This window comes from Akebia trifoliata, chromosome 12, assembly GCF_017979445.1.
Source record: "Akebia trifoliata isolate Shusen 1 chromosome 12, ASM1797944v1, whole genome shotgun sequence".
In the NCBI taxonomy this organism is placed as follows: Eukaryota; Viridiplantae; Streptophyta; class Magnoliopsida; order Ranunculales; family Lardizabalaceae; genus Akebia; species Akebia trifoliata.
The window spans coordinates 11,788,158-11,814,411 of NC_141386.1; the positions used below are offsets into that span (position 1 = coordinate 11,788,158).

Genomic DNA, 26,254 nt, shown 5'->3' on the forward strand with positions numbered 1-26,254 from the left:
TGAATTCTTCGGACTTGTTTATGGGTTTCTAGGTATTTTTGAAAGACTTTTAGGTATTTTTTGAGCTAAAATCAGAGTATGGGTGTTAGGTAAGAAGCTGGGGCTTCAAAATTAGGGTTTATGGGAGGTTATGGAAGCTTTTTGACCTACTTCTCTTAGGATTTTTTTTATGCGAAAATAGGTTGTGAGGACCCCTATTTATAGATTTTTTAAGTGTTTGTTTAGATAGAATTAGTGTTTAATTATAATTCTTTTAGTTAGAGTTATATTTTAATTAGAATTATTTTAGGTAGAGTTATATTTTAGTTAGAATTCTATTAGTGTTTTGACTTTTGATCTTATTTGATTGACTTTAAGATTTTGACTTTAGTCTTACTAGGTTGACTTTTAATATCTTAACTTTAGTCTTACTTGATTGACTTTAAGATCTTGACTTTAGTCTTATTTGATTGACTTTAAGATTGACATTAGTCTTACTTGATTGACTTTAATTTCTTGACTTTAGTCTTACTAAATTGACTTTAAGATTTTGGAGAACCCCTTTTTATTATATCTTTAATTCTTTGGGCCCCTAGATGGAGGGATCCTCTAATAAATATCTGGGCAACCATCAACAATTTTGCCTGATAGTATGATTGATCGATTTTTTGGTGCAAAATTTTAAATTAATTTTATTAATGTTTTATTTATTAATTTCAAAATTTTAAATTTTTTTAATTGAAAAATTATTGTTTTGCCCCTGAAGTGAACTTTTACGTTTCAAGTCAGTTTTTGATGTTCCAGGATGTTTTAGAATTGATTTTTCGTAAGGAATTCAATGAGAATATTGGTTTGTGTCATTTATGAAATTAGTTTTTGCGAAATGGTTGTGAACTTTATGAGGGGCATTTTCGTAATTTTGTCAAAATTTGTGAAAATTGACGAAATAATTTATTTGATTTCTACTTGTTGTTTTATGAGTTTGAAAGGATTTTTCTGAGCGTAATGTAGGCTCTAGGGATGTTTTGATGTTAGGGGTATTTTGGTAATTTGATCATTTTTTAGTGATTTTTATCTTGAAACTTCCTTTTGTCTGCAAGATAATGATTTCTATGTTTTTGAGGTTATATTTCCTAACGTAGCGTGGTTTCTACAGTTTTGTCAGTTCGAGATATCTCATCCGAATTTCTAAAACATATCTGGTAACAAAATAAAGCATTGGAATAAACATCCATTATTGGGAACCGTTGCGATCGGGTTGACGAGTTGATTAATCAGGCAAATGCAAAAATGGGGTGTCTACACCGGCCTCCACTTTTGATGTTTCCTTTTGGAAACTTAGGAAAGACTTAGCGTATTCTTTGTAGGAAGGGTGTCTAGTGCTTCCCAATCCCTAGCCTACACCCACGTTGACTCGAGCCCTTGCGCCAAGCTATGTGGAAGTTCCGCGTGTCATAAGATCATCTATTGCTTATAACACACCTTATTTTCTTTTGTAACATGTTACTCCGTGTAATCAATACTATATCAACAAAGTTGCCTCTAGGCTTTGTCTCGTGTTCCCCGTTGTCTTGTTTGATTGCTACGTATTGTAGCGTATGTTCATTTTTACAAGGTTGCTTGTGGATTAGCACCCCCTTGTGCCGCACGACCTCACTTAGAAATAACACAGCCGTGACATTGTACCACCAAAAAAATAAAAGATAACAAAATAGAATAAAATAAATTAAATAAATTAGAAATTAACTAACCTTAATCAAAGAGATTAAGAAATGAACAAATTCAAGTTCTAAGAACAACCATTTCTTTCCCCCCAAATTCGTCCAAATTTAACAAAAAATAAATCAGAATTAAGAAAAAAATAAAATAAAAATAGAACAACTCGAAGGTAAAACTCAACTTTTTCTTACAAACACCTTTTTTTTCTCTTGATTCCCTAATGGATTCTAACTTCAGATTTGTCCTTTGCAACTCTTCCTTCAAACAAAGAAACAAAATAACATAAAATGATTGTTTTTTAAAGAGTGAGAAATGGAATTGAGGAATGAAACTTAGGGCATTGCGAAGCTTCTTGATAATACGGTGCTAAAACCTCGTTTTGAAAGAACACAACCGTGACACTGTACCACCAAAAAAATAAAAGATAACAAAGCAGAATAAAATAAATTAAACAAATTAAAAATTAACAAACCATAATCAAAGAGATTAAGAAATGAACAAATTTAAGTTCTAACAACAACCATTTCTTCCCCCTAAATTCATCCAAAGTTAACAAAAACAAATCAGAATTAAGAAAAAATAAAATAAAAATAGAACGAATCGAAGCTAAAGCTCAACTTTTGCCTACAAACACATTTTTTCTCTTGATTTCCTAATGGATTCTAACTTGAGATTTTTCATCTGCAACTCTTCCTTCAAACAAAGAAACAAAATAGCATAAAATGATTGTTTTTAAAAAAAATGAAAGATAGAATTGAGGAAGGAGACTTAGGGCATTGCGAAGCTTTTGATGATACAGCGCTAAAACCTCACTTCGAAAGAACACGGTCGTGACACTGTACCACCAAAAGAATAAAAGAGAACAAAGCAGCATAAATTAAATAAAACAAATTAGAAATTAACAAATCACAATCAAACAGATTAAAAAATAAACAAATTTAAGTTCTAACAACAACTATTTCTTTCTCCTAAATTCATCCAAAATTAACAAAAACAAATCAGAATTAAGAAAAAATAAAATAAAAATAGAATAACTCGAAGCTACAGCTCAACTTTTGCCTACAAACACCTTTTCTTCTCTTGATTCCCTAATGGATTCTAACTTGATATTTGTCCTCTACAACTCTTCCTTCAAATAGAAAAACAAAATAACATAAAATGATTATTTTTTAAATAGTGAGAGACAAAATTGAAGAAGGAGACTTAGGGCATTACGAAGTTTCTTGATGATACAGTGCTAAAACCTTCTGAGTCCTAGCGTGGAAGAGCTTCACCATTGAGCAATATAGAATCTAGTAGAAATCGTGATGATTGAATCAGACATAGAAGACATAGAAGTTTTTGGTTGTTAGGGTTTTCTGATGTGGAGATCAAAGGTAGCAATTATAGTCTTCTTCTTCCTGGAGGAGAAATTATTGAATCAATTGAAAATGAGATCAAGAGAATCAGAGTTAAAATGGAGAGTGTTTGGAAGACAAAACGGGGTTGTATGGTTTTATGACTTTCATAATTGATCTCACAAAAGAGACGCGGTGGAAAGGGGAGACGTTTCAGATGAAGATGAAGAGCGCTGAATTGGGACATAGAAGGAAAAAACATATTAAAGAAGGATATTTTAAGTCAATTAAAAAAAATAACGTTTTCTTCTTTATTCTTCTCTATTAAAGCTAAAACTCCAAGGTTCAATTTACTTCTTCGTCTTGCTATTAACATCTTATTTCTCCATTGCTATCACTTGAATATATTAGAGACCTTAAAAAATAACGATAAATTTATTTGTTTCATTGTTCATCCTACATTAAATTTAATTTCTAATTTTATTTGGGTGAATTTTGTAGGTATTTTTTTTACGGTTGGTGAGAAGTTGATAGGGATTGATTAGGGTCTCTCAATACCCCTTAAAAGAAATAAGGATTAAGTTATATTTTTAGATATACGTCAAATGGTAAAAAATCTGAAATTTATTATTTAGTGGTTATTTGTGTTGAAATGATTAGAAGAAAAAATATGATTTTTTTTTTATTTGTTTAGGGTACTCTTAGGTTTGTGCTTATATAAATAGAAAAATGGTAAACCTTCTCACATCCACGCTAAGGTCATTTTTGTCAAAACATATAGCATGTTAACAATCTCATATCCACGTAAATTTTATATTATTTTACTAATTATTTTTTATGTTATTTGTGTTGAAATTATTAGGTAAAAAAATATGATTTTATTTTATTTTATTTATTGAGGGTCCTCTTAGATTTGTGTTTATATAATTAAAAATATTGAAAATCTTCTTCCTATATTTTATTTAATTTTTATATTCTTAAGATTAAGATTACAATTTCATACTCACACTATCATGTAATTCCCTTTTTGCTTAGTTTCACTCAGGTGTGTCACATGGGCATTCCACTAATATGTCTTAAAAATATTTAAAACAATGGAGTTATATTTATTTTATTTTGTAGAAAAAAATAATTCAAACATAACATATATTACTTGAAAAAACACTAACCTATAACTAGAATGAGTTTCTAATCCAACTCAGTAAGCTTTTGAAGGTTAGCACATGGAGTTTGTAAAGGGAAATAATTGCGCAGCAATCTTAACTATATACATGTCAAAGCCAGCCAAGTGGTACCTGACACAGATCAGCAAATAAGGCGTTGTCCAGCAAGTAGGGCAGGTCAAAGCAGAGACCTTCCTAGTCTGGCTAGTAGGCAGCACAACACTAAGCGAAGCTAGTCCTACCAGGCAGGGTAGGCTAGGCCTTAAGAAAACTACAATACTGTTGTGCGCACGTAAGTCCCAGAAATCTCAAAGGAGATCTCTGAAGATAAGTTCGATTGATCCAGAATATCCTGGTTAGGTAAACAACCCCATTGAACTAGCAGAAATCCCATGATTACAGCCCATAGAGGGGGAAACACTAGGGTAAAGTAGGGAGTTATATAGCACAGTAAGTATTATTGAAGAGGGGACTAGAGAGAGATCGAGAGCTAACCAATATTATTTACTGTTCTTCTGTCTCTCTAACATGAGCATCAGAGTGTCTGTGGTAGGTATCAGGCCGCCACGATGAAGAAGGTGGTAGGAACGACTTTGGATCGGTGCAGGTTGGGACCATCAGAGCCGTCCATTGAATTCTGACAGCACACAACTTGGGAACACCAGTAGTAAATTGATTTCAGTAGAAACAATGGTGAGATCCACAAGAACAAATGAAGTCAATGTGTCCCCCACCAGTGGCTTCGGCCGTAGACGCGCAGCTTCTGACAATGTTGGAAGCTATAAGAAATCAATAGGAAGAGATGTAGAAGAAGATAGAGGATTTGGTAGAGCAAAATCGGAACTTGAGTCAGCATCTTATTGACCGACAGTAGGCAGAACGAGATAGCGTGCCGAAGGATCCTCAGGCGGCAAGTAAGGATGACCATGCCTCTAGTACAAAAGGAAACACATCGTTATTAATCCCCATAGGGGAAGATAGAATGGAGGTTGCCACGGCAACCACTCGAACTGAACCAGTAGTAGGTTTAACTCGAGAAGAGGTTAGAGAGATGATTAGGAAGGAAAAAAAGATAATGAAAAGTGTCGACATTGGCATAGCAACAGTGCAAGCCATTTGAGAAATCCAAAAGTCTCCCCTTTCAGCAGAAATTTTAGTCGAAGAAATTCCTAATAAGTTTGCACCCCTACGATTTACCCCTTATTCCATGATGAAGGACCCAATGGAACATTTATTTCATTTTCGGTAGCTGCTTGCATTATGGGAAGGGAAAGAGGGGTTGATGTGTAGATTGTTCCCTTCGAGTTTGTAGAAAAACGTTCTAACCTGGTTCCACAAATTTCCATGTGGATCCATTAGCTCATTTGAGGAGCTTTGTATTGCCTTCGTTGCGTTGTACATTAGCAACAGGAAGGGTGGAGAAGATGTTGATGCACTACTTAGCATGAGACTAGGACCAGGGGAGAGCCTCAAGGAGTTTACCAAGAAATTTAGGGAAGAAGCAATGTCACTAGAGAATTGAGATAAATGAACGACGGTAGTGACGTTCAGAAATTCCTTATACTATAACTCGGGGTTGTATAAATCTCTTGTAAAAACGAGGCAGAAGACTTTGAGTGAGTTGTTCGAGAGAACGGAGAAGTACATCCACTTAGAGGATGATCTCCGGAGCTCAATAGGGAAGAGTAAAGTCATACACACTGTGGAAAATCTAGCAATCAACACCAGTAGTGGCAACAGGACAGGAAGAGTCTGCGTGAACAAGATGGGGAGAGGACAAGGACAGGGATATATTTCATTATTCTTCCTAGTGAAATATTGCCCCTTATTGCTCATGAACCATTTTTTGAGTTGCCAACGTCGCTTCCTCGAGATCAGATCAATCAAAGCGAAGGGTGTTGTGAGTATCACAAAGTATGAGCCCACACCACCAATAGATGCCAGGCTCTGAGAAGATTTTTGCAGAAGCTGATAGAGCAGGACAGGCTAAGAGACTTGCCCAGAAGACAGAGGGAGGACTTGCTACAGGATAGGGATCGTAGGACAGAACAGCCACCAATAGAAAGGTAGGATGGAAGGGTAGTAGTGATACACGTTGTCCTTAGAAAAGAGAATAGCAAGGTTGGGCATACCAGAACCAGCGAAAGAGTAAAAATGAGGAACGTTGAGCATCTGATTCATATTTTTACGACAAGGAGTGGACCTACCAAATTGAAATCCTTCGGGGAGTAAACGGTGGCATTCACTAAGGAAGATTTGGAAAGGGTGGCAAGATCCCATTACGATGCACTAGTAGTAACTCTGCAGGTGGGCACCTTCAAGCTTAAAAGAATCCTGATTGATAGTGGCAGCTTAGTGGATATCTTGTACGCTTCGACCTTCTTAAAAATGGGCCTTAGTATGAATGTGCTCGTCCCAGTAAAAGAACCGCTGATCGACTTCAATGGGAGATCTAGTCAACCCTGGGGGGAGATAGTATTACCAGTCAAACTAGGACTGGTGACCTTGATGACCAGGTTCGTGGTCGTTGAAATTTTTTTCCCATATTATGCCATCTTGGGGAGGTGGTGGACGTATGAGATGAAAGTAGTTCCTTCCACATATTACCAGATTCTCCGATTTTCCATGTCGTAGGGGATGTGGGACGTGCGAGGTAACCTAATAGTAGCACAAGTGTGTGCATTGAGCAGGGAAGAATCATCTGAGGACGGAGTGCAGCAATAGCAATTGCAGTTGGGGGAGACCAAGCTTAGTTGACACTCATGTCTAGAAGGGGCAGAGCTGGAACAGGAGAGTTGAAGGAGATAATGGAATGTTTAAGGAGAAACTGAGACATCTTTGCCTAGTCTATCGAGGAGATGTCAGGGATTAGCCCAGAGGTGATTTGTCATCATCTGAACGTCGAGTCAAACTTCAGACCGATTAAGTAGAAACCAAGGAGATTAGCGTGCGGTTGAGAGAGGTGGTGAATAGGCTAATCAAGGTTGGGTTTATAAGAGAGATGCAGTTCCTAGAATGGATAGCAAATATTGTGGTAGTGCCTAAGAAGAATGGGAAGGTTAGAGTCTGCATAGACTTTACAAATTTAAACAGGACCTGTCCCAAGGACTGTTTTCTGATGCCAAGGATAGACCAGCTCATAGATGCGACTTTTGGCCACAAGAGATTGTCCTACATGGATGGTTACTCAGGCTACAACTACATACAACTTAGCTCAGAAGATTAGGAGAAAATAACATTCATGGGGCTTTATATAGAAAGTCTGTAGGAGGGTCACTCCAACGCTGCCTGGCTCCTGAGGAGATGAAGGAAGTTTTGAGAGAAATCCACGAGGGCGACTATAGGAACCATTCCGGAGGGAGAACTTTAGCACATAAGGTACTCTATCAAGGTTACTTCTGGTCGTATTTGCAGAAAGATGCAGCATTATATGTCAGGCACTGTGACAGTTACCAAAGGCATGAGAAGATAATCCGACAACTATCAACACAACTTCATTTCCTCATCTGCCCGTGGCCATTCGTCCAATGGGAGATTGACTTAGTAGGCTCATTGCCTTGGGCACCAGGCAATTTAACCTTTTTGTTGATAGCGATAGATTATTTCACTGAGTGGGCAAAAACGCTCCCTTTGGCTAGAATCCGATAGCAAGAAGTTCAAAAGTTCTTCTAGGAGAATATTATTTGCAGATTCGACATGCCACGCACCATAGTTTTCCATAACAAAAAGTAATTTACAGGAGAACAGATAAGAGAATTTTATAGTGAGTATGGGATAAAGCAACTGTTCTCTATACCCCAATACCCCCAGGGTAATGGGCAAGCCGAAGCTACGAACAAGGTGCTGCTAGATATTTTGAAGAAGAGATTAAGGGAAGCCAAGGGCAGGTGGACGTCAGTCTTGCATGGAGTTTTGTGGGCTTACAGGAAAATTGTTAGAACATCCATGGGAATGTCCCCATTTGCCATGGCATACGGAATGGAAGCTGTGATCCTCACAGAGAATAACTTTCCCACTACGAGAACCAGGATAGTGCAGTCTGAGAGAAATAGCCAGCAGTTGATCGCAAAACTGGACTTGTTAGAAGAAAAACGAGATGCAACATTAGTCAGACTAGAGCATTATCACAAGAAGCTGTAGAACTGCTTCAACAAAAAGGTTCGTCTTTGACAGTTTCAGGAAGGCGATTTAGTATTGCGGTGACTATTCCAGAATACGAAATAAGCTAACAATGGCAAGCTAGAAGCAAATTGAGAAGGGCCCTATAGAGTAGCAAGCGTGGGCTATAAGGGAGTATATTACCTATTTACAATATCTGGTCAGGAGCTACATAGACCATGGAATGCATGTAATTTAAAAAGATATTATCAATAAATGTTTTACCATGTTCGTTTAAACATGTGCTTGTAGGGCTAAGCTGACAAAGGAGATCCAGTCGGGATCCAGACCTACATGGGTCTTCTCTGCCTTCATTGGCAAAGTAAGATTGCTAGTCAGGGCTTAACTCTGACATGAGTAACAATAGTCGTGTGGATCTAATCGGGATTCAAACCTATGTGGGTATTCTCTGCCCTCGTTGGCAGAACAAGATGGTTGGTCGATTTCAAAAATGTTTCAGTGGAATCCAGTCGGGATTCGAGCCTATGTGGGCCTTCTCTACCATCATTAGCAGAACAAGATTGCTAGTTGGAGCTCTGGTATGAGTAACAATAATCGTATGGATTCAGTCGGGGTCCAGACCTACGTGGGTCTACTATGCCCCCGTTGGTAAAGCAGAAACATGCAGGTTCTTATTCTACCACAAGTTCACTAGTCAAAAAGTTAGTCGAACGATTATAGTATGAGCAGAGTCAGAGCCTTCTTTAGGGACAGTGACTTAGATAGCCATTTACAGGGTTAGCTCAACACATATTGTTTATAGTTGAGAATATAAGTAGAGTTAGAGTCTTCTTCAGGGACAATGACTCAGATAGTTGTTTGCAAGGTTAGCTCAGCACAGATTGTTTATAGTTGAGAATGTAAGTAGAATCAAAGCCTTCATCAAGGACAGTGACTCAGATAGTCGTTTGCTGGGTTAGCTCAGCACAAATTGTTTCATAGTTATGAATGTGAGCAGATTTAGAGCCTTCTTCAAGGACAGTGACTCAGATAACCATTTAACTCAATACCAATTGTGAGTAGAGTCAGAGCCTTCTTTAATAGTAGTGGCTCAAGAACCATTGGCAACATTAGACCGAAAAAGTTCCACCAAAAGTAAAATAGAAGGAAAGTGTGTTTTAGCAGTTTGTAGTATGCAAGTATGTTTGAAACAGTTTGTAATTTAAACTATGCTTGAGTAGTTTGCAATACTGAGCAAAGTATGCTTGAGCAATTTGCAGTAAGAAGTCAGAGCAGGCTTGAGCAGTTTATAGCATGCTCAGACTAGGTATTGAGCAAAGTATGCTTGAGTAGCTTGTAGCAGAGTGAGGTGAGCAATGTATGATCATTATGTGTTTAAGCAATTTCACAGTTGAGTGGGCTAATTGTTAAGGCAAAACAGTAGTAAGTTCCTTAAAAGCTTAGTGTATGTAGGGGTTGTTTCAACCAGCATACATATAAATAGTATAGTCAGCAGAATAGAAGTGATGAGACAAAGAAGAAATTGCAAAGGTAACAGCAAGTGTAAATGATTTTTTTCATTAATAGTCAAAGAGAAAGTACAAAAAGGAATCTCGAAGGACGAAATAAGTACAGAGAGTACAAGTACAGTAGTAAAAAAAGGTTATCATTCAAAGGAGGGTGATTGATTATGAGAGGGCTAAGTAGGGGAAGCAGGAGGATCGTCCTCGAAAGTAGGGGCAGCAGCAGGATTTGTTTCAGCAGTGGTGCTAGAGGGAATAGTGGTTCCATCTTGGTCCACGTCAATAACAGGAATGGATGGTTGGACTGGGGGTAGATCAGTAGGTTGAAGTGAGAAACCCGCCACTTGAGCAAGGTTCAATTTTAAGGTAACACCAGCCTCCATAAGATTGTCAGGAGCTTGATTAAGGATGGTAATGGAATTCCCTTCCGCATCCAGTTGGAAGGGGTAGTGCACCCATAGTGCCCAATCCAAGGAGTATCCTGGATAGGAGTTACCTCGGGTGAGTCAACCAGGTCCTCTACAATGTCTTTATCCTCCTTTTCATCCTTATACTGAAGTCAAGTAGTCTCGAAGCCCTCATGGTAAGCTTTTGCAGTAGATACATTTACCAGCCGATAGTATTGGGCTTGTAGTTGACCTAATAGTTTCCTAGTCTCGACCTCATCCTCTTTAGCTTGAGCAACCCTGGCTGAATCAACACTTGTTCTCAAGGAGTTCAGCTCAAGTTCTTGTTGCTGAACCTTATCTCGGAGCTCTGCTAGCTCCGTATCTCTCTGTTACACTCTCTCCTTGTAGCTGGCCAGCTCAAGTTACATAACATCCTGGAGATCTGTCAGCCTCTTATTGGATGTCTCCGAATCTATGTTTACTACCTCAAAAAGACTTGAATTCATTATTTTTATAACATTAAATTCGGTAGCCCATGACCAACGTTTATTTTTGCCTGCTCAAAACCCGCATTTAAGCCCGATAAAAAATTTCGACAGCCTCAGCCCAATGAACCATCGAATTTCTTTTTTAACTAAAAAAGCCTTAACGACTTAGACTTTCCTTTTCAGTCGTTATAGAAGAAAACCATTCAGATATTGGAGACATTGAAACTCACTGAATATTTTAGAAGAACGGTGAGAAATTGATCAAACCGTAACGTCTTACAGACTTTCCCTCTTGATTTGATTCGATCAAATCAGAAATTCGAGAGCACTGAACGATCTCTCACTCTCACTTACGTCCATCAATCTCCCATTTCGGATCCATCGAGAGACCGAAAGAGCTCTTGCTACTTCTTCAATGAATTTTTAATCTCTCTAAACTCAAATCAAAGAAGAAACTAGAACTCAAGTCAAAACACTCCAGATCTCATCAGTGCCACCGATCAAAACACTCCAGACCTCATCTGTAAGTCCATCTCTCTCAAAAATCCTAAAAAACCCTAAAAACCACTCTAGATCTCTTTGCAATTATTTATTTGAAAAATATTAGAAGAAAATGGGATTAGTTTCTCATCCATTTACCAATTTTTCAGTTCAAGATTTCTGTTCAATTGAAGCTTAAGCTTTCTGCAACTCAAGATTTTAGTTCAAGGTTTGCTTTGAAATCTTATTTATGATTTGTTCATTATATGTTATAGGTTTGTTAGACCCTTATTTCATCTTTCTTTCTCTGTAGCATTATATGATTCGTGTTCGGATTAATGTTTTGTACCTTTGCAGATGTGCTGAAAATAATACATGTTTTTTATTTTTTATTTTTATTATTTTTGTGTGTATTTTGGAATGATTCTTCCCTTTTTTTGTTTTTGGGTTCATTTTGGATTGTTATATATTATAATTTGGTTCTTTGAGCTTTCAATTTTATGACTTCAGATTGAAAAAGAAAAACAGAGAAGAATGTGTTATGAAAAATAATTGATAGTAGAGCTCATCTGAAAGAAGTTAGAGAAAGCTATCTCATTGATTTTTTTTTTATAATAATCTAAATCCCATGGCTTGACATGTTATGTTTCTTTCTTAAATATGTTTATTTTAATAACTATTTTATGGGAAATTTTGATGATGAAAATCATCATATGTCTTTGTTGATTTGAAATGTATTCCATAAGAGCATAAAAACCATTTTAGATATATAAGTGAAGAATGTAGGTCGCGTTCATTATTAATCATAGAGATTAATCATCTTACAACCTACAATATATAATAAACAATTTATTTTAATGCAAGGAAAGAAAGAGAAAAAAAAAATCAAGTCCTATGTTTTTTAAGAAAATCAGTTTTTTACCCACTTAATTTAGTATTATTTTAGAATTTCCAAAATAATGTTTCAAAATTTTAGACCCCAATTCACAGCTTATTTACCAAGAAATGGAGGGCCATAGATGTTGCTAGGCCGATGACATCGGATATGCTTGTCTATGGTTCAAATGCTTTCAAAATGTATGTGCTTTTCATAACTTAAATGTTACATGTTAGCTTGTTCAAATGATTAATCATTCTTGCTAAGATTCCTATGTTTTAACGGGTTGCGATGTTTGGCCAAAGCAGGACCTGAGGGCTTTTTCTAAGGATTTTGAGATTTTAAATTTCATGGATTGATTAGGATTACTGAGCTGGAAATCATACGTACTATTTTTACTCATTAGGGTTGGATTTGTTACTCAGTTGATTGACATAAATAATGCAGTGCAACTTTGAGGTTGTGAGTTCAAGACCAGCTAATAAAAAAATTACTAAAATACTCATTAAAATTTTGTGAAACTTGCATTGCACATACTTTTGCATACATGGATGAAGTGTTCTAAACTGCCTTCCCTATGAGTTTCTTATACATTTGTTTTGTTATTAATTTCTCCTAAGAGTTATAAACTTCAGTAGATTTGCAGCTCCATGTCTTGAATCATTGTAAGAGCTATTCCTTAAAGCCTTCTAGCAAGAAACTATGTTTTTTCTTAGTTGCTTAAGTTTACATTGTTGGCATGTGAATTTTCATATTCTAAAATTTTAACCATGGAATATATAGAAGTTCCATGATTTGAGTTCCAATATATTATTAACTGTTAAAGCTATAAATAAAAAAAAATTGTTGAGATGTTCTTCTCTGTTTACTTGTTTTGTGCATTTGTTGTGTATTTAGAGTATTTTTCTAGCTTGTGATTAGTTAATTAGGCAATACTATCACTTCATACAGACAATTGTTAAGAGTGATAGCCCTTAAATTGAAGAAACTAGGCACTACATATGACTTTGTTTTCTTTTACCTTCAAGAGTTTGGAGTATACTTTTCATTGTTACTGTTATATCACAGAGAATTGGGTAGAGTAGTTCAAGAAATATGAATTCTCTGAAATCCAATGTCAAGAGAAATCGACCAATCTGCTTTAGCCTTTATGGTAGGTGAGAAATGGTGAGAGAATGATGGATATATACTCAGCAATAGTTTGTTTAGATAACGTAGATAGTGGATGGTCTCAATTGATGGGTTTTTTGCATTTTTTGTGTGCATACTTATCAGTTGTATGCTTGATGGATTATCTGATTATTGTAAGTAAATTGGTTTTGCATTTTTTTGTGCTTCTAAATATTCCTTTACCTATTCCTGCAATTTTTTTTTCTTCTAATGCTAATTGTTCATTAAGGGACCCCTTTGCTGTTTGATGTATAGGTCCTATCCTTTTTTATTGTTTTTGTATTTCCTTTACAAACTTGGATCACTCTTAAGTAGTAAGGGTAGGTGATGCCTAATTTGCTGGCATACGAAGGCTAATGCTTGCTTCTTATGGTTGCATCAAACATATTTCCCAATTGAATAATGATTTTCTAATGCCCCACTCTGACATACACCCCCATCACAGAACCATAAATCATTTGCCCCAGGTGAATAGGGGTGAATCTCAAGTGGATTCTGCTTATGAAAATTGTGATGATGGTTATGTTTCTATTATATACGCTTGTGTTTTGAGATGACCTGCCCTTCTTGTTTGGTAAATACATGCTTTGATATATATATATATGTGGAGACGGTTCAGCAGCCCTAAAGTTTGCCAAGTTTGGTGCCAAACATTTTTCAAAATATGGGTTAGAAGCTTTAGAATGAGCTGATTTTTTGTGAGGATGATCTCTATGATGAGAAGAACATCCTCACCAAAAATCAGCCTATTCCAAAACTTTTAACCCCATCAAAAGTGATTTACAAAAATTGGACGGTCCACGATTCTTCAACTTGTAAACTAGGGTAGAAGTTTCAAAATGAGCTGATTTTTGTGAGGATGATCTTTCACCATAGAGATCATCCTCATAAAAAATCAGCCTATTCCAAAACTTCTAACCCCATCAAAAGTGATTTACAAAAAATGTTTGGCACCAAACTTGGCAAACTTTAGGGCTGCCTAACCGCTCCCTATATATATATATATATATATTGAAATGGGATCTTAATTCTTAAGTAAGTAGCTGGTTATATATATATATTGAAATGGGATCTTAATTCTTAAGTAAGTGGCTGGTTGGGATAGGGGAAGAGAATTATAGTAAATCAGATTGGTGCTACATCTGATAAGAACTTTATTAGTCTCAAACCTGATTGGGTCATCTATCTCAAATGAGCAATCAGTTTTGGATCTGTTAATGTTTTGGATCCCATTTCTCCCAAACCCACTTCCCCCAACTATTGAACACAATTAGTTTCTGCATCTTATCTAATGCATGATTTTGTTAAAATTATATTTTGCACTTAAAGGTCTCCAATTGTATGTTTGATTGAAGTTTGATCCTCCGATTGCATAATCTATGGTTCCTGAACTTGTCACATCAGGGTAGTTGGCTGAGTTTGCCACGTGGGGTAGTCAAATTAGCCACATCTGCCAAGTAGTGACCGAGTGAAGACTTTCTAGTTTGAATATCAGCACTCTAGTACATTAGGGTGTTTTTTTTGTTCTATCTTTGATCCTTCTCTTTTCTATTTCATTGTTGTGAGATTTTTCTTTGTTACAACAGTTAAATCTCTTTATCCATTTATGAAACTTCATAAATGCCACATACCTGTGTTTGTTACAGCCAATCTTGCCACAAGGTACACTTTTTTGTGTCCAACTGATTGGTGTCTGTGCTTATTGTGGCTCAACTCCCAAGTGGTGAAAATAGATGGTATATAGATTTTATACTTTATTTTAGGTTGCAATGTGGCCATATGGTTTCCCTTGAACTAATTTGGTGTTTATGTAATATCTATTGGCCTATCTACAATTTTTTTTTTTCTTAAGTAGGATTTACATGTACATCTTTGTCCATCAATTTTCAATTCATATGAATAACCAATGATATTGTTCCTCTTGTGGAATATTATGGCTTTACATGTTTTTGTTTCTATAGAGACGAAACATGTTATATGAAACTCCCTTCTTTTCTTATGCAGGGACGATTTGAAATCCTGTCACTTTCTGATTCATTTATGGTCTCTGAGAGTGGGGGCCAACGCAGAAGATCAAGTGGACTGAGTGTATCCCTAGCTGGCCCAGATGGTCTTGTTCTAGGTGGTGGTGTGGTTGGACTTCTAACAGCAGCATCCCCAGTTCAGGTTTGTATAGTTTTCTGTTCTTTGAAGTATACATTTTCTTTTTGTTCAATAGAATAATAATGTTATTTTAGTTCCTAACATGGTTTGCAAGCAATGATGTTTGGCGTTTTATTTACTCAAATGCATCTATGGAATGTATTTGGCTTGCCTCAATGAGAACCATTTGGTCAAAATGCTTATGTTAGATTTTCATATAATATGGCTTTATGCTCTTGAGTTTGGTGATGTATTAAGTTAATAAGGGTGGTCATATTTTAATCTTAGTCCGCGTTTTTGCTATAGGTTGTGGAGGTTTCAACTTCCAAGACTGGCAAGCATGGTTACAGCTCTTTCGAATTCTAGTGCTTAGAAAGTAATTTTGCAGTCAAAGTGTGAGCGATGGCTACGAGGCATCAGGAGGAGAAGATAGTGATCGGGGTCCCCTCCAGAAGTAGTCATTGGTCAACAAACTGGAGTAGCCTTTTCAGCCCCATGGTATCATCTTCACGGAGTCAAACAACATAAAACTTTGAGTTGGCCAACTAGAACCAATGAATTTTGGGTGTTTTTCAATCTCCAAAAGTTGAAGGTGAAGATTTAAAATTCTTTCATTTGTGGTACAAGGGGTTCCATTAGAGAGATTTTTTAATCATTAGTGCTTTTATAACAAGATTAACTTCTTTTCCAAATTGGTAATTTCCATAAATCTCAATTCTATTTTAGATTTTCCTAAGTTGAAACTGAATTACAATCTTGACAGTCTTGGGATTTTTCAAGGGATGGAGCAGATGCAAACTCTTTTCAATTCCAAGAGGTCAAGGATTGATGTATAAAGGTCAGTATATTTTGGTTTGTTTTGCTTTTTACTTTTTTTATTATTTGAAGTTCATGGTGAATGTGGAAAGCTTAAGAAGTCTTCATTTCGGGAATCCTTATATGTTGATAACGCTGTAGAAATGTTAAGAGATGGGATATGAATATTTTAGAAAGTAGGGTACTCAAAATTCATTATGCTACTACAGCATAATTAATATGTGATATGCTGGTTCTTGTTTTTTTTTTTCTTGTTAAAGAAAAAAATTCCATGAAGACATTTTACTCTCATCTTTAGCTATTCCAATGATTACGAATGCTTTATTTATTGTTTAACCCTTACTATTCTAAAGTCGCACACAACACACAACTTATTTTTTTTTCAACTACATTGTTGGCGTTTACTTTCAATCCTTAAAAGGCTAAATTTCTCCAGGCACTCAATACACTCAACAATCATACAATGACTCGTTCACTTATTCTCTCTCTATTTTTATATTGACAGTTATAATATTAACCCCGAACTTTACATAAAAGATATTTTTCTGACTTTTAATCTTCATTTCACTTGCCTATTTTTCATGAAAAGAGCGAGGAGTAATTGAAAGTACAACAAGCATAAGAGCTTCTCTGCTCTTTCTATTGATACCATTCTAATTTATTGGTTGATAGTGACGATGACATCTCCAAGTTCCTATTTTGTGCTCATGGTACGACCATTTTAATCTTCATTTCACTTCCATCTGTTTTAAGAATCCTTCAATTTTTTGTTCTCATGATACAACCATTTTTGTTATAACAAATTTGTATATCATATGACAGCGTGCACATTTTCTTGATAAGGAAGCGAGTTAGTGCTTAAGAATTGGTAAATGAATTATTTTTATACTTTTCATTTTTGTAGGCAACATGTTTCATTTTCTAATTCCATGCGATTTGTTATATTAAACTCAATTTGGTTACACAGGTGCATTTCATTTAGATTATGATGGTCTTGGATATATCAATGATTACGTGCAACTTGTAGTGGGTTTTTAGGCTGTAAAGGTTTATGTATCTAATCACATACCAGTGCTTGAGTTGGCATTGACTCATTTTGGGTGATACAAGATGGTTTACAGGTTTTATATTAGCCTCTATGTTGCAGTAAGGTATTTGTAGACATGAAATGTTCACAATGAACTTCAATGCTACATTGTTTGGAGTAGCCACCATTCTTTTTTGGAAATGGGTGTGAATGGGCACCCGAATTGATTTTTTTGAAAAATCATTTTTTTCATGATATTGTAGTGACTCTAATACTTTGGAAAAGGGTACGGTCTACATAAAATCTAGCTAAGGAGGTCCGGTTAGAGGATGGAGAAGGTGTTAGGCACCTCATCCTCTCCACTAAAGGTGGTTACCTTGCTTGGCCATTTTATTTTATAAAAATCTTAAGAAAATAAATACTAAAATGTATGAAAATGCATGATAAGGGTGGTGTGTGCATTGGAGTGAAATGTTCCCTTAACAAAGAATTTTGATTTTCAATATGACATTAGGGGCATTCTATGAAAAAGAATGACCCATGTAGTCACATTAAATTTATGAATATGAATGTAGGTTTGAGCTTTTAGAGAGACTTCATGATGGAGTTCCCTTGATGCCACAACCATGATGCATGTATGCATGGCTAGAAACTTAGTGTTTCACCCCATCAAGAGGGTAACACATTTCTTCATCATTACCATGCATAAGTAAGTGTGTGCATTGTGTACAATATGATGCATGATTGAGGTGAAAAGGGTTTCAACCCCCATCCTTTAGAATCGAACCTTAGTCCAATCTTTCGGGGATGGGAGAGGGTATGCATTACATCCTAAGGCTTTCTAAAAATAAAATAAAGTATAGGGTTAAAAGAAGAAGATGCAAGTTTTGAAGTAAATAGACTACATGTTAAGCCCCACCTTGTCCCTTGGTGAACTTGAACCTTGAAGAGTTGAATGAGATGGTTGAGGGTTGAGTTGAAGTTTAGAAGATGAGAGAATGAGTAGAGATTTTGGTAGAGTTTTAGGTTGAGAGATGGGGGCTTGAGAGCATCCCTTGTTCTTAGAAAATGAGGGTATTTATAGAGTTTTTGGAGGACTTTTGGGGATAAAGTAGTTCAACACTAAAAATAAAGAAAATGGACATGAGGTTTAGGTTGTTTCTTTTGGATTTTTCAATTGTATGAGGGCAAAGATGACATTTGTAAAGAAATCCTAAAAACATTATTTAATCCTTGGTTTTTTGGTAAATAGAAGTGAGAGAAAAAAAGTACTTTTGGGAAGGTGAATAAGAGAGTGACATGTGTAAAGGTGGAGTGGTAGGTAAAAAGTAGATCATGGTTCACTTGTAAATAACAAATAAAGCAAGGGTGAAAGTATAATTTTGAAATGGGCCAATGGGAGAACAAAAGTACTTTTGGGAGGGTGAATAGGAGAATGACATGTGTAAAGGTGAAATGGTAGGTGAAAAATAGATCTTGGTTCATTTGTAAATAACAAATAAAGTAAGGGTAGAAGTGTATTTTTGAAATAGACCAATGGGAGAACTCCATGTATGTATTTGAAGATTCCCACCTTTTGAGGGCATAATGGGAAGGTCTCTCACTTTTATGGATTATTACCAAAGACCAAATAATCTTTTTGGTTTGACCAAACTTTTTGAGAAGGGCATTCTTGAGTTTTCACAAAAGGGAAGTTGACCCTCCAATTAGATGATGCATTGGATATTGGGGGCTTATGAGGTATCAACATGTGTCATCTTGTGAAGGGGTGAGAGAATGGACTTGGAGTGGGCTTGGTGTTGGGCTTGGGCTTGGGTTTGGGTTAGGATATGGACTTGGGTTTGGACTTAGGATGGACTTGGTTTTGGGTTTGAGATATGAACTTTATTTATGGACTTGAGTTAGGATATGGGTGATGAATATAGGTTTAAAGTGGATTAGGGACAAGATATGGGCATGCAATGATATGAGATGCAATAAGTATACGTGTATGCATGAATAATGATGCCACGTGGCAATGGGAGTCCGTCAAAGAGCTTCAGTCTAACTCGGGATAAATTCAAGAAAATTTGGATTTTCCTAACTGGTTCGTGCAAATTGGGGTTTCTATCGCTGCCTCTCTTTGCAGGAGTTGCTTGCAAAGAATTGTAAAGAATAAATTAGACCCTTTATTTGCACGAATCCTAAATAATTTATTGCATAATGATGAAAAACATCGGATGGATTCAATATTTTTGTAAAATGTGGCTACCCAAGCACAGGGTCTGACAGGGTTGACCTTTTTGAAACCCTTGACTTCGTGGCACGGAGCTCGTTTGAAGTCTTGGATTGATTTTTTTAAAATTTTTGAAAGTGATTGACGTTTTAAACCATGCAATGCAATTTTGAGATATTTTTCTTTTTCCTTGTTAGTTCCAAATTTCGAATTTCCTTCTTCTCTTTTCATGAAAGTTACAGGATCGTCTTGAGAGGGATTAGCGTAGCGTGACCGTTCTTGAGAGAGGCTTGCTTTGAATATGCATGACGACCTGATATTTGAGTATTCGGTGAGTCATCTTGCCTCAAATGCGTAGAGAATCATCATTGATCAAGCTGCTCAAATCAAATCCTTAGAGGATAGACTTGATGCCTATTATGCTTTGTATGGAAGTGTTTCGGTAGTTCTTCCTCCGTTGTCCCCTTCTGTACTTTACTTTCAAGAAGAGCTGTGTAGTATTTGAAATAAATGAAATGAAAAAATAGGTTTTTTACGTAGTGGCCTCAGATATATCTACTGCTTTTGAAAACTTTTGATTTTAAGAAAAGTCCTAGATTCTTCGTCATAAAACAAAAATAGTAATTTTAATGATGCATTTTTTTTTCGTTTTAGGTTTTAAAAGATTGTCTTTGTCGAATAATCTGTGACAGACTGTGTTTGAAAACTCTGAAAGTTAACGATCATGGTATTTTTTCCAAATGCCGAGGATACAAGTGTCAGCCAATCCTTAGCCTCTTTAGAATCATCCCCGAGACTGAGAATTTTGACTGAGTTATCTTCGCTATATCTGTTGGAACATTGAGGATTTCGAGATTTTTGCCGTTCACAGTTTATACTCTTGCGGGCCAGGAGTTATTTTTTTTTTGTTTTTATTTTTATTTTTATTTTTATTTATTTATTTTATTTATTTATTATTATTATTATTATTTTTATTTTTCATTTTTTCCCCTGGCGCCAATTATGGTTTTCACCAGACCCGATTTCCACATTTTTGCGCATCGACGCCCCTTTTGGGTTTTCATCGTGCCGGTGGTTTTGATCTTGCCATAAACTGATTTTTTTTACTCATAATGCCCTTGCAAGTTTTCACTATTCCCTTTCAGTCTGGGCTTACTTTATAGATTTTTGTTTTTGCTCTGAATACCTTCTCGGTTTCTCTATACCCCATGTGGCTTGGTGACTCAAGTTGAGCTGCGAGATCGAACACTGTACTCTTCTAGTGGCCCTCTCTCTTGAGTAACAGATCTGGATTCCTCTCTTGAGTTCCTCCAACAATTTTCATGGTACGGTGACTCAAGTTGAGCTTCAAGATCAATGGCTCTACACTTCAAGTCGCTCTTTTTTTTCAAATATTTTACCTGGCCTCCCCTCTCGGGTCTTCCAACGACTTTGGTGGCTTGAAATCAGAGTTAAGTAGCAAAATCAACTATACCCTGACAATGTTTTTCATGACGTGTTTTCACAGTGGTTGAGTTGCCTTGAACCATTCCCTGATCTGAGAGGACTTTACATAGGACGAAACGTAGGCTTAGGCTAGGTTGTGAAAGGTTATAAAGAAGGCTAAGTCTGGATTTATTGAGGGGTAGATTGGACACGGTGTTTGTCTATTTTTGTTTCGAAAAATATGATATATAACTACTCCCATCGTCACACGAACTTGTTTAGGTAGGAGATTTGGGTCGAGCTTGAGATCAGACATTCGAGGTTTTTGACTTTTTGATTTTTTTTGTACTTTTAGCCGTTCACAGTTTATCCTCATGCGGGCCAGGAGTATACTTTGGTATTTTTTTTTGACTTTTAAATTTTATTTTTTTTTGTTTATTTGACTTTCTTGATGACGGTGACTTGCCCCGGTCCTAGGTCAAGAAATGAATGTGATGGCTCAAAAAGGGTTAATTAAGGGTAGATAGTTATTCAGGTAGTAGAAAGATGGCCTCTCTTCATTTCAAAGGATGACTTTAGGCGTAATATTTTTTAACGGTATCAGCATTGATCGGTTGTGGAAAGACGTCCCCGTCCATCTCTGTGAAAATCAGCGGTCCTCCGGACAGTACCTTTTGGACAACGAATGGTCCCTCATAATTTGGACGAAATTTTCCTCTCGCATCTTCTTGTATTGGTAGAATTTTCTTTAGAACTAAGTCTTCGGGTACAAATTCCCGAGGTCGAACCTTCTTGTTATATGCACGTGTTATTCTTCGTTGATAAGTTTGCCCATGACAAATTGCTGAAAGTCGTTTCTCCTCTATTAAGTTTAACTGGTCGAACCAGGCTTGGACCCATTCTGCCTCATCCAATTCAACTTCTTTTAAGATCCGAAGGGAGGGAACCTTGACTTCAACAAGCAGGATTGCTTCCATTCCATAAACCAATGAATTAGGCGTTGCCTCAATCGAAGTTCGGATTGAGGTTCGATAAGCATGTAGAGCAAATGGTAACACCTCGTACCAATCCTTTTTGTTAGCGGCTTCGACTGCTCCATTCATCTTTGGTCTGTAAATGACCGAGTTGTGATGGGTGATCTAAAAATCCTTACACATCTTAGACATGTCTTTGTTCTTGAGATTTTTGGCATTATCGGTTACTATCCCGCTTGGGAGGCCGTACCGACATATGATGTTGTTTTTCACAAACTTCAAGACATTGCCTCTTGTAACATTGGCGTAAGATGCTGCTTCTACCCATTTTGTAAAGTAGTCGATGGAGACTAAGATGAAGCAATGCCCATTGGAAGCTCGAGGATTGATCTGCCCGATGACATCCATGCCCCAAAGTGAGAAGGGCCAAGAAGAAGTCATATTGTGCAATTCTGAAGGTGGCGCATTGATCTTGTTAGCATAGATTTGACACAAATGACACTTCCGAACATGTTGGTACCCGTCGCTCTCCATAGTCATCCAGTAATAACCCATTCTCATAATCTTCTTTGCGAGCATATGTCCACTCATATGAGGTCCACAGACTCCTCCATGTACGGTCTCGATTAAGCGTTGAGCTTCTGTCTGTGTTACACACTTGAGGAGGACCTCGTGATGCGACTTTTTGTACAAGACTCCACTACTCAAGAAGAACTGTCCTGCCAATCTTTGAATAGTCTTTCGGTCCGTGGTTGTGACATCGAATGGAAAAGTTCGATCCTCTAAGAATGCTTTGATGTCTGCATACTATGGTTTTTCCTCAGGTTCTTCGACCCCTACAGGTAAGCAATAGGCAGGCTCGTCTTGAATACTAATTTCAAGAGGGTCGACTATGGTATCTTCAGAGATGCTGATCATTGAGGTCAGAGTAGCCAGTGCGTCTGCAAACTGATTCTTAGCTCTCAGCATATAAGTAAAGGAGATTCGAGTAAAGTTTGAACTTAGATCTTCGAGATACTCGTAATACGGAATCAGTCTCTGCTCTCGGGTCTTCCATTCTCCCGTTGTCTGGTAGACTACCAGACTTGAGTCTCCAAATACATATATTTCATCCACTTTGAGGTCGATCACTGCTTTCAATCCCACAATGCATGCTTCGTACTTAGTTTCGTTGTTAGAACACTGAAATCTTAATCTGACTACAATGGGGATATGAGTTCCGTCAGGCTTGACGAGGACTGCCCCAATTTCGTTTCCCTTTTGATTTACTACTCCATCGAAATACATTTTCCAACTAGATTCTTCATCATCGCTCTCTGCTTCAGCAAACAAAATGGCTTCATCAGGAAAATTTGTCTTTAGTGGTTCATAGTCGGGCAGAGGGTGTTCCACTAAGTGGTCAGTAATGACTTGTCCTTTGATGGCTTTTTGAGTGACATAGGTGATGTCGAACTCAAATAATAGTAGTTGCCATTTTGCGGTGCGTCCCGTTAGTGTCGGCTTCTCGAAGAGATACTTCAAGGGGTCTATCCGAGTAATGAGCATAGTCGAGTAACTGAGCAAGTAGTGGCGTAACCATTGTGATGCCCAGACAAGGGCACAACATGTCTTTTCGAGGGTTGAATAGTTTGCCTCGTAACTTGTAAATTTTTTGCTAAGGTAATAGATGGCTTGCTCTTTTCGGCCAGTTTCATCATGTTACCCCAGTACACAGCTCATAAAGTTTTCTTGCATGGAAAGATACATTAGTAGAGGTGATCTGGTATAGGTGGAACTAAGACTGGTGGATTAAGCAAGTATCTCTTAATCTTGTCGAAAGCTTCTTGACAGTCTTCATTCCATTCTTTCGACTCATTCTTATTCAGTAGTTTGAATACTGGCTCACAGATCGGAGTTAGTTGTGCGATGAACCGACTAATGTACTGAATTTTCCCTAGGAATCCCCTGATTTCTTTCTCTGATTTGGCTGGCTCCATATTTATGATGTACTTCGTTTTAGCTAGATCGACTTCGATGCCTCTTCTACTAACAATGAACCCCAATAGCTTTCCTGACGTGGCCCCAAATACACACTTTGCCGGATTAAGTCTTAAACTGTACTTTTGTAACCGATCAAACAGTTTCTTCAAGTTTACCAGATGATCCTCATCGAGATTGAATTTAGGTATCATGTCGTCCACGTATACTTCTATCTCTTTATGGATCATGTCATGAAATAAGACTGTCATGGCTCGTTAGTAAGTTGCCCCAGCGTTTTTGAGACCGAATGGCATAACCTTATAGTGAAAGGTACCCCAAGGTGTAATGAATGCAGTCTTCTCTTGATCTTCTTCCGCCATTTTTATCTGATTATAGCCCAAGAAGCCATCCATGAAGGAAAACATACCGTGCCCCGCTATGTTATCGACCAAGGTGTCGATGTGTGATAATGGAAAGTCATCTTTAGGACTGGCTATGTTCAGATCACGATAGTCTACACACATACGTACCTTTCCGTCTTTCTTTAGTACAGGAACGACATTGGCGAGCCATTCAGGGTAAGTGGATACTGCGAGAAACCCTGCTTGGAACTGCTTCATTACTTCATCCTTGACCTTAAGTGTCCATTTTAGTTTCAATCTTAGTAATTTCTGCTTGACTAGCTTGCTTCCCAATTTGATAGGTAACTTGTGAACAATTAGATCTGTGTTTAACCCGGGAATGTCTTGATAGGACCATGCGAAGACATCTTGGTACTGTTGTAAAAACTTTGTCATCTCTTCTTTTTGTTCAATTGTCAACAGGGCCCTAATCTTAATGATGCGTGGGTCATCTTCGGTGCCTAGGTTTACTGAATTTGTATCCTCTATATTTGGTTGAACACCCTTCTCATGACGTTCCATGAGTTCTTTGATTTCTTTTGGAGGATACTCAATCTCTTCCTCTGACTCTTCTTCGATCCCCATGAGATCAAAGTCGAGCTCGAGGTCAAAGTCGTATTCATCTCTTTCACACTCTGTTTTGTCACAAGGCTCATTCAACTGAGGAAATTCTTTGAAAATCTTTGGTATTTTGAAAATTTCTGATTTTTTGAAGATATTTGATTTTTTTGAATTTTGTAGAGTTTTTGATTTTTTTTGAATTTTGAAAGATTTTTTATTTTTTTGAATTTTGAAAACTTTTTAATTTTTTTGGATTTTGTAGACTATCTATATTCCTAAAACAAGATAAAGAAAAATCATGCAAATTCATTAGCAATGAAGGTGAGCCCCCAAAACAGTCTTGCTTCGAGGACGAGGGCTCATTACGATCCTCGGGCAAATGAGATTCTACTAATGGCATTTTTTTTGAAGGCTGTAGGGATTCTGGACCCCATGGCGGCCTCGTAAGTAATTGGGTATTCCTCCCAATTCTTGAAAACTTGTCCTTCCTCTACAGGGTGGATAAGTTGGAAGAGTGACTCTCTTGATGGTTCAGATATGACCATCACTTCCGGATGACTGTTGTCAAATCCAGGTGCAGGCATTTGTAGGGTGGGTGGAATTACGACAGATCTCCAATCGATTTGAAAGGGGAATAGTGATTTTTCTTCTTTGCACATTGCGATTTCCACCTTGACGGGCTCTCTTTCTTCTTCCTTTTGACTCTATTCGGAATCCCCTCCGAACAAGATGTCCATGCCATCTGTAAAGAAATGTGGGGACTCAACGAATGAGTCTTCTTGCGATTGAACGGGCTTGATACTTACAACATTTGGTTCTCCTATGCGATTTGTTGACAATGGCTTTGATAGATTATCCAGCCCTTTTTGTGATTGTGGAAAGCTGATGCTGATGTGTGGTACTTTGCCCAAGTTCCACACATTAGGTTCACGATTTTGTCTTCGTGCAAGTCGAAACTCTTTTTTCTTATCATTCATGTCAAGGATGTCCTTCTTTGTAGGCCTGAACCTGAAGCCAAAGTAGGGAGTATGTTTTCGGGTACTGATCAGAGTGGCCCTCCCTTTTCCTTTAGGCCCTAAACCTTGTTTTGGACGATATCCCGCCATCTTCATTATTCGACCGATCATCATATTTATTTTTGATAATTCTGCCTTTGTCTTCTCATTTCCCCTTGGGATATGGTTGACAGATGTGAACTGGAAAGCATGATATCCCTCTTTGTCCCCAGTCATTTCCACATCTATATAAGGTACATCTGGAGATCGATCGACGGGTATAAGATTCTCGGTAAGGACGGAGATCACCTTTTGCCCCATAATGAATTTGACCTGTTGATGTAAGGAAGAAGGAACTCCTCCAGCGATGTGAATCCAAGGTCTTCCTAGGAGGAGATTGAATGCTGAAGGTATGTCCAAGATCTCGAATGTCACTTCGAATGTGCATGATCTGATGGTGACAGGAAGATCCAATTCTCCTACCTACTCAATTTTCCTACTATCAAAAGCCCTTGT

At 37.2% G+C, this 26,254-nt stretch overlaps 1 protein-coding gene across 1 annotated transcript; it reads left to right on the plus strand.

Annotated features, from left to right (window-relative positions):
• Positions 1 to 7,501: 7,501 nt before the first annotated feature.
• Positions 7,502 to 8,338, plus strand: LOC147388896 (uncharacterized). Its single transcript, XM_086419676.1, has 2 exons — positions 7,502 to 7,766; positions 7,938 to 8,338. The coding sequence occupies exons 1-2, from the start codon at positions 7,502 to 7,504 to the stop codon at positions 8,336 to 8,338; spliced, it is 666 nt and encodes a 221-aa protein (XP_086275802.1).
• The last annotated feature ends 17,916 nt before the right edge of the window (positions 8,339 to 26,254 follow it).